General features: G+C 37.3%; 2 protein-coding genes across 2 annotated transcripts; one reads left to right on the forward strand and one right to left on the reverse strand.

Moving 5' to 3' along the window:
* On the forward strand, window positions 1-2192 carry LOC125201596 (auxin-responsive protein IAA14-like). The gene is made up of 5 exons (XM_048099769.2): window positions 1-453; window positions 548-753; window positions 849-987; window positions 1104-1165; window positions 1863-2192. Exons 1-5 carry the CDS (start codon window positions 89-91, stop codon window positions 1898-1900), a joined length of 810 nt encoding a protein of 269 aa, XP_047955726.2. The 5' UTR covers window positions 1-88; the 3' UTR covers window positions 1901-2192.
* A 3274-nt stretch (window positions 2193-5466) lies between these two features.
* On the reverse strand, window positions 5467-9530 carry LOC125201115 (Sec23/Sec24 protein transport family protein). Its single transcript, XM_048099043.2, has 2 exons — window positions 8684-9530; window positions 5467-7280 (listed from the first exon to the last, which is right to left on the reverse strand). Exons 1-2 carry the CDS (start codon window positions 9326-9328, stop codon window positions 5625-5627), a joined length of 2301 nt encoding a protein of 766 aa, XP_047955000.1. The 5' UTR covers window positions 9329-9530; the 3' UTR covers window positions 5467-5624.
* Between the last annotated feature and the right edge of the window lie 431 nt (window positions 9531-9961).

Below are 9961 nucleotides of genomic sequence, written 5' to 3' on the forward strand. Positions count from 1 at the left end.
AGTAACATGCTCTTGATCCTAGAAGATCAATTTAGTAATCGAGAGTCCACGTGTCGGCAGCCGATCCGTGGAGACTAATGCACGCATTATGGTATATATGTACCGCAAAGTCACACACATTGCACCCATTTTGCCATCGATTTTATCACACACACTTTTCTCCGCACATTCATCGAAAAAGCGCAGCGAAAGCGAATTAATCATCATCGGCGACGGCGACGGATCCATGGAAGTAGGCTTGAATTTCAAGGAAACTGAGCTGTGCCTCGGTCTCCCCGGCGGCGGAGGCGACATCGGCAAGACGAGCGGGAAGAGAGGCTTCGCCGAGACGGTTGATCTGAAACTGAATCTGCTTCACTCCGACGACTCAGATCTGAAGGATAACGTCGAGAATTCGGCATCCGGAGTGGGGGAAGCGGTTCCGATTAAGGATCCGGTGAAGCCTCCGGCGAAGTAAGCTGATTTTCGAAGAAATTGCGAGAAACGCGGTTTGGTAGAGAGATTTTTCTGGAAATTGAATGTGAGATTTTGATTTTTGTGAATCTAGGGCGCAGGTGGTGGGATGGCCACCGGTGCGGTCGTTCCGGAAGAACGTGATGGCGAAGCAGAAGAGCGAGGAGACGGCGGCGGCGGCGTTCGTGAAGGTGTCCATGGACGGAGCGCCGTACCTCCGGAAGGTGGATCTGAGAATGTATCAGAGCTACAAAGAGCTCTCTGATGCGCTGGCGAAGATGTTTAGCTCCTTCACCATGGGTACGTACGCTCAATTTTTGAAAATGAAAACATAAATTAAAATCAATTTGAATGATTATTTTATTATCTAAATAATGTTTATGTGTTGAATTCAGTTGGTAAGTATGGGAGCCAAGGAATGATAGATTTCATGAATGAGGGGAAATTAATGGATCTGTTGAACAGTTCTGAGTATGTTCCCAGCTATGAGGATAAGGATGGGGACTGGATGCTCGTGGGGGATGTTCCATGGGAGTAAGATCTTCATCAACTTTTTTTTTTTTTTTTTTTAAATAAAATTATTTTCTCTACTGAATATGTAGCTGAATTATGGAGATGTTAAGGGGAAACTCATTGGATTAAATTTGCAGGATGTTTGTTGAGTCTTGCAAGCGCCTCCGCATTATGAAGGGATCCGAAGCCATTGGACTTGGTATGTGTCTCCATCCAACCTACCTTTGCTTTCTTCAAATGTTTATCATGAAAACAAAAAACTAGGGTTTGTTTGAAGAGAGATAAATATTAGGTGAGTTTAACTCATGAAATATCATTAATTTTACAAATTACATAAAAATCAAGATCTAATTTGATGTTTTATTAATTTATTTTAAATTTAATAATAATACGAATTGAAATTTGTAGAATTATATTATAGTCAAGATAAATGTATAAAACAAAACAAATAATACTGACATAGGTTAAACGAAAGTGGTGGTCACAGATTATGCTTTATGTAACATAATATTAGTGTCTTCATATATCAAAAATTTTATTTAAGAAATAGTTTAAGAAGAGTTTTTTAAATTATTATGTCTATTTTTTAATTTTTTTATTACATGCATTTTAGCCTTTCTTTTTACTCTTTTAATGCATGCATAAAAAGTTTGTATTGTAGTCATCTTAATTAGCACATGAATCTGGTTGGCACCTATATGCCTATATATTCACAAAAATAGATTTATCATTTTCTTTACGAAGAATAGGCATGAAACTTTAACGTTTTTTCGTGATATTTTTAACTAATCAATATCAAATATTGCAAAAAATAGGTGGTTTTATTTATGACGAATTTAATTTTTGAAAAAATGAAACAATTACTAATAGTTTCTTTTTGTTATTTATGAATTTAGCACCAAGAGCTGTGGAGAAATGCAAGAGCAGGTGCTGAAGCATCTTGTAATGATCATCACTTAATTTTACTATTTGTGCGACTTGGTTTGATCCAACAAAAAACTTGTTTTTCTCTACGCCCAGTATTTGTTTTTCTTGTAATCCCTCTTCTTTTTTTGTCATGTTTCGATTTTATTTCTGGGTTTTTTCGTGACTGTGTCTGTATTTTGTTATAGTATATATAGATATTGAAACAAGAATCATATGTATTGGACAAGAACGCAAAATACACTCATCTGTGTCTGGCTTTGTTATTGTGCTATTATTATAATCACTACTTGACTTAATTACATTATTGCCTTGCTTAATAATTACAACCTTGATTTTGTTGCTACATCTTTGCTGTCACACTTGTGTTTATGTCTTCCTCTTCCACTTATATAATGCCATGTTTATTATTTCACCAGATTCTCCATATCTTGGCATTTATTTTTTTAATTTATTGATTATTGCAAATCACTGTTTATTGAATATTATAGTCCCCCAACTAGGGGTCTGGAGGGAACAAGGCCATGTGCATGTTCATGGGACTATTCCTTTCATTACCAATACTTAATTATTTACACACATTGAATACCTTTTCAATTTTTAAATTGAATTTCTTTTTCTTGGAATTTAATTTATTTGTCTAGATGGTAAATGTTGGTCAACTTTGATGTGATGGAAATTTCTTAAAATACACAGCAATGGTGGTTGGGAGCATATGCATATGTTCCCAGCTGGAATATTTTTTTAGTAAGTTTTCAGCTTAATTAATTTCTTTTTATGATTGAACTGAGGTCAATGGCATTTGAATTAGTATTTTGTTTCAATGATGAAGTCATCTGAGTCTGGATTTCTTGTCAATGGATTTTAAAATTTTAATTAACTTTTTCTGGTCAATGCATTTGATTAGTACTACTGCATGAATTATTTTCTGGTCAATGCAATTAATTACTGCTACATAAATTATCGTGTTATGCGATTAGTATTATGGGTTACATGTAACCATAAGACCTAGGTATAGTGTAGTAATAATGTATATTATAAAAATATATGCTCTAAAAAATAATTTGATTATATAGTAGTAGGGGTGCGTTAAAATGACAACACCTCTTAAAGTAACACCATATCATCATTCCTAGCCAATCATTTGTACACGTGGACGAATAATCAGCTGCCATGTGACAATCACAAAAAGTGCTCAAGGGTAAAATTCTCGGCCAGCAATATCCACCACGCTTTACAACAATATTTTCTCGGCCAACAATATCCAATGCGCTAGACAACAATCTATAGATTGTTGTGTAGCGTTTATAGTACTATTGTTGTGTAGCGTTTATAATATTGTTGGATACGTGGTATCACAGTGTCACTTTAACCTTTAGTAGTAACATGTACTCCATATTTTAGCTATAATTTATACATATAGGTCTCGTATATCATGACAACGAATTATAATTATTTTTATTTGAATTTCGTCAAGTTATGTGATTTAATTATTTTTTGTCAGAGTAGGGAAATTGATATTCGAATTGTCGAACACACAATATGACTTGAACATGCACAAAAGATTTTGAGCCCTCCATATTTTTAATGTGTTACAAAATGCTCAAGTAAAAAGGATGGTGATCGAGCAACATATCCAAAACAAAACTCAAATTTAATTCAGAGAATTGAGTAAGAAGATAGGAACTTACCCAAATAAGTTAAACAACTCATGTGATAGAAAGATAATGTTTTAAATGAACAAGTATTTTTTGCATTTCAATTCAAATTTTCAACAATATAGTAGCAATTTAGAATATAAATAGTAAGTACTAAGAAGCGATGAAATAAGTGAATAGACAAAAATCAAACGCTCTATCCAAAATTACTATAGAAGAAAAAGCAACTCGCGAATATATAAAAAAAATAAATGAACATATATCTTGGCAATATCTGCAAATTAACCTCATATGCAAACCTCATCATTAAAAAGTGACCTTGAAAGCTTTAACATGAAAGCAAAGTTTTTGAACACAACACATCACAAACCCTTTTCAAAATATCATGAATGTTTTATCATGAGTCGCCCCACTCTCGAAAGAATCAGTTTAGATATATCAGTTGGACAATTTAGTGTGCCAATGTGTATTTTTTTATTATATATTATTTCAATTAATTACTTTGTGAATTTGCGCGTGTAGTTAAGATCTTGTGATCATGATTAAGAAATCGGAAAAAGATGAGTTTTGAATATTTAAATATGACTTCCACCCATCATCTTTTCCCCTCATAATATCATTTAGATGCAACGAACTTCAAAAGTAATCATGGTTTCAAAGTTCAAGTAGGAGACACTTTAAGGCTAACTAGTTGTGTAGTTGAAAGTCATAACTATTTATTTTATTTATTGAGGAAAATCTAGAAATATCTATTTCAGTGGCTCATTAATATTACTATTACAAGATCTCTTGCAGCAGTCATATTTATTGAAAAACCATAACTCCAAGAAAGGAAATTGTGTATTCGTGTGTGCGCCCGTCGCCTAAATAATTACTCCCTCCATCCCATTTTAGCGTGTCACACTTTAGGAGTTCCGGTTAAAATGTTCCAGAAATGGGGATAGGCCCCACATTCCATTAACATTTTCCATTCACATTTTATTATAAAACTAATACTCCATATAAAAGTAGGACTCACATTCCGCTATCTTTTTTCACCAACTTTCAATTACATTTCTTAAAAACCGTGCCCGAACTCAAATGGGACTCCTAAAGTAGGACGGAGGGAGTACTTCGCATCAAATACTCCTTCCGCCTCATAGAAATAGGCAAATTGGGAATGCCACAAGTTTTAATGCATAAAAGTAAGAAAGAAGAAAAAAAAATAGTTAAAATAATATATAGTGGATAGTGGGATCCATAAATGATAACGTAAAGGCACAGGAGAAAAAATTGTCATAAATGAATATGGACTATTTATATGGGACGGACAAAAAAGAAAATTCGACCTATTTATCTCGATAGACAGCTCAGTAAATTGGCTATTTTTTTGGTTGTTAAATGTTCTAGTTGACAATTCTTGTTTTTTTTGGTTGTTAAATTATCTAGTTGACAATTCTTGTAGTAGACAATTCTTAAACTCCGCAGTATATTATTGTTTGGTTGCCTATTTTAGGTTTACGATTTAGTTTGTGTTTTTCTTCATGGTGCTCTTGCTTTGTTACTTGGGAACTGGGATCACCTTCGAAGTTGGATTCACCTCCGTTCTTCACCAGCCATCCATTATTAGCGATAAACGCTTGCTTGAGACAATCTTCTTTACTGTGTTGTCCCCGGGGGTTCCTTTTCTGGATTCGCAATTGCGGATCCGGGGAATTGAAAATTCACAAACATAATAAAAAATGCAGAAGTGGATACAGACTATCAATTAAAAAGAACCAAGTGTAAGTAATGAAACCATGGATATTAATTCCATTTTTTCATGATTCCCCAAAACAAAATGGTGCCCTAAGTTTGCCGGTATAGTTTTTCTCCGTTGAAGCCTAAAAACACAAATTAATTAACACTAGTAACTAATTGACTTATGAAGTGATCAATCTTATAACTGAACATATCTTTTTCACTCACTAGAAGCTGGTAGGTTGTATGCCTTCAATGTATCTCATCAAGTCAAAGATCTATAACCAAAAACCCAAAACTATTGACACACTTTTTTGAATACATATACAATCATCGTTTCTATGTATAGATTTAGAATCAACCCTGCACAGCCAGGGCTTGCAAGTGCTCAGTGAACACTTGCAAGCTAATATCATCGGTAAATATAAATTCCGAACCCTCTTTATACGTCGAATTTTGAGTGACAGATGGATTTAGCTTAGCAAGAAGGAACCTTGCCTGGCTGCTGTGCTGGTCACACTTTACGAATTTTGGGACTGGGATCCGTCCAGCCATCAGTTGCTCGGCATCAAGCTCCACAGCTTCCAAGAGTTCCCTGAAGCTTTCATGGCTCGGATCCTTGTCATAGCCAAGCTTTCTCCATTGCGCAATCTTAGAGCCATGGTGAATGACGACATGGAAGAAGGAATCGAAGAGTAATATCACATCGGAAGAGATGGAGCATACATCCAAAACAACTGCAATAGGTGGCCCATCAAATGAATACTGGAACAGGGTTGGCTGCACCATGATAAGAGAGTTCACCACCCCTTCACGGTTCAGCATCAGGCGGAAATAAGCCGTCTCATCTGGAGTGCTGTTGAAGACATCCATGAACTGGGATCTTCTCAAGTAATACATAAACTGTGGAAAGAGGGAGAAGTTTGTGGAAAGGCGGAAGGATAATGGATCTTCTGGCACATAATCACCAAATTTAGATGAAAAACGTATCAGCATTTTATCCAACCATCTGATTACTTCATGGGCGAAAATCTCTTCTGTTTTATTGATGGCAAGCCTAGCCATAACAGAAGCAGCTGCTTCCTGATCGAATCCTGAAGCAATTTCTGGTGAGTGTTTCACCACCCACCTTCTTGCAGCAGTTGTCACCCTCTTCCGAACTCCCATGTTACTATATCTGTATTGTGTTATGAACTGAATGAAAAATGCGGAGCTCGGTTGAGATTTCTGTTCACCTGCAACTTCAAAGAAGAAAGCAATGCATGTTTTGCTGGTGACTGTACCCAGTTTCCAAATGTAGGTACCTCCTTTACCAATCACTTTCTCACTCACTGTATCATTCTTCTTTTGGAGAGAAATGCAAGGTCCAAGTGCTCCACAAATTTTCACGTCTTTGGAAGTCACTATCTCTATGGTCACATCAAAAGCCATCTCTAAATTTCCATCACTGTCACGATCAAACATGTGACGCAAGCTTTTTCTAAACTCCTCAGATTCGAACGACTCTCCTAACATCATAAAACCGTTGGAGCTTTCAACTGGGTCTTTCAACTCAGCTGCTCCAACCTGATCCAGAGAGCAGGCGAACAGATCAAGAACGATGGATGACTCGGATAATCTCTGAGATATTTGCTTGTAATATTCAAAAGATTTTCTATGGTAGGAAGCATAACCATTGTTGAGATCACGGTGAGTTCTAATAGCACTGCCAAAATCTGAGTCAACAATCATTCCAGGGCCAACTGTTGCAGGTCCAGTTGTGAAGACCATCACACGCGAACCAGTATTTATAAGGCATCCTTCTAACAGTCCAATAGCAACTGCTATTGCAACCCCTGTACACCGTAAAGGTCGATGTCCTGGCTTGACCACAGGTGAAGAATGGATTTCTTCAATTGCTGTGGTGATATTGAACTCGTATTCGGATACTGGAACCAGAAAGCCTTGCTTTTGTACTGATGAAGTCTTTCCAATAGACTGCTTCATGTGATGGAGCCCAAGGAGCTCTTTGGCCTGATAGCAGAAGTAGGTAAGCATTCACCATAATAACCTTACAGAAATTTATCAAGCAAAAGCAAATTTAAAAGGAAGTATCAGTTTATTTTGAAGTTCTGATAAGTTTATCCATGGCTCTAACACCAGCAACCTCAAGGCCTCACCATCAAACTCTGACCAACCCCGACAACAAAACAGCAAAGATGCATTCAAGCCGTAACCTGAACCCATTATGCACACAGTTCTGCAGTAGCCCAAACAACTGCCTAAGGTTTGTACTAAGAACAACTCACTACATAACAATTTACCTTCTTTATTCAATGAATAACCATAACTGCTATCAGAAATTAGCAGACAAATTGCAAATCCACTATTAGCCTGACAGCCTGGGCGACAAAGCACTATCTCATCAGTAGCGCACTGTAAAAAACAATTAATAACACACCTGAATCTTCCTTTGAATTTACCAACAGAGTGGTAAAACTAATAACAAGAAAGTTCCTATGCTTCGTTTTTGGTTGAATCTATGTTGTTTCTTTAATCCAAAAGCTTCAGCCAAGGGGCAAAAGGTGACTACATGAACAAAATGGCTCAGACATGGATGTGGGTACTGTGTGATCTGACACTGGATTTCAAGATTTTGTATACTATATTCGAAGACAAGGTCCAAACTGGGTTCTACTTTTCCTGTCACAACAATTTATACTAAGTACTAATAATCAGTACATTATTAGTAACTCACCAGCTATGGACATGCAAATCACAATATCAAACAAAGATTGGAATTGCATCAGTTATTCTAATCTCAACAAATAAGGCAAGACAAAAATGTCAATTCTGAAGCATCTCAGTTCTTTATCAACATTTTCCAGAATCTCCTAGCTAAGCGATTTGAGAAAACATATTATACACATTCACTTTAACATACATCTACTTGAGAGTTGAGATCGTTGGAGGAAACAAAGTACAAATTGTTGACGATAGTAAGTTCATGGATTCTAAAGTCAAGCAAACACGAATATAATTACATCATTACAAATAGGAAACAGTTCTGATCACATCCATGTAACAAAGTCCATAAGATTTTCGACTAGGAAACTACAAATTTTAATGTTCTAGTATCAAGGACAAAATACTGTATAGATATCACCTAGCATGAACCACAAAATGGAAAATGTCCCTTTTATCACACAATTTAAATGTGGAAAAGGTGAATTCAGTTTTCTGCTTCCAAACATTATTGATCAGCATCAGGTATGAAGCCTGAATAGGTAAGCATTTATCTCAGCAAAATATAACTGATATCTTTGAGGATGGGATACTACTGCTCAATCTATTTATTTAACTTTCACACACACAACTATGCAACTATAAGTGAACCATCTCGCCGAGCAAATTCCATATATTTGAACGCCCCGTACCTTTTCAGACGAGACCTCGCGCCCTCCATGAAACACCACAACTCTCAAACAATCCGTGAATGCCAAATCATACACCCTCACCATTGCATCAAAAACCACCAGTCCAACCAAAGCATTCTCCGGCAGACGCGCAATTATATGCAGCAACTCACTCTTCAAAGCCCCCAAATCCTCCTCCGAAGAGCAACCATCCACAACAAACACAAACGCCGGTCCAGCTCCAACACCAGCCCCACTCCTCTCCAAACCCGAATAGGCAGGAAAATTCGAGAACGAATCGCTATTCGACCGCGGCGCGGGGCCTAGATGATACTCGACGGTGCTGTAAGTGGGGAAGAGCTCCGCGGGGATGTTGTTCTCGTTGATATGATCGTACGATCTCGGGAAAGGGTTTCTCCGGTAGCAGAAGGGGCAAATCCAGATTTTGGAGGTGTAATCGACGCGGGAGTAGGGGTTCCAGACCGCGGCGCACTGGGAGCAGTTGACCGGGTCGTGAGCTAGGATCGGGAGCTCGGTGAAGGGCGTGAGCGGAGTGCACATTACCGATAACGGAACGACGAGAGCTGAGACTTCGGGCTTGGAGAGGGGCCATGAGTGCCACGGCCAGCGCAAACCCTCGATCGCTTCCAATTCGGTGAAATCCATCGACGATTTGGGAGGTTTTAGCGGATTCTCTTCATTAGTTGATGAAACCTGATCGAGATCGGGGGCAGGAGATTTTCAATTTGAGGGAATTCATGAAATTAGGGTTTAATTTTTGGTAAAATTGAAAAAGTGATGGCCGGCTGCCATCCGAAGTGGGGGAACAAAGCAAAGCATAATTTCACGACAGAGGCAATAGGAAAGTGCAGTCCATCACGTGGCCAGTCACGTGAACAAAATATTTTGATTTTATAATTAAATGTTAGTAATTCCTAATTATATACTAAATTTGCCCCATTGTTTCATTTCCGTCCGTCCTTCAAAATTTGTCTCATTTCACTTTTACCATTTTTTATAGTGGACCTCATATTCCACTAACTCATTCCTATTCATGTTTTATTATAAAACTAGTACTTTAAAAGTAGGATCTCCAATCCACTAACTTTTTTAACTCGCTTTCCATTACATTTTTTAAAACTCGTGCCGGGTCAAAGTGGGACAAATTTTGGGAACGGAAATTTTAACAATTGTGTGAAATTTCCATGGTGACTATTTTCGGGCATGACTAAATCGGCGTGAATTATGTGTCATATTTGAAATAGATGTGTATTAATAAAGCCTATATGGACTTATTAA

Source organism: Salvia hispanica, chromosome 2, assembly GCF_029641045.1.
Source record: "Salvia hispanica isolate PSC_SH4W2 chromosome 2, Shi_PSC_v1, whole genome shotgun sequence".
Lineage (NCBI taxonomy): Eukaryota > Viridiplantae > Streptophyta > Magnoliopsida > Lamiales > Lamiaceae > Salvia > Salvia hispanica.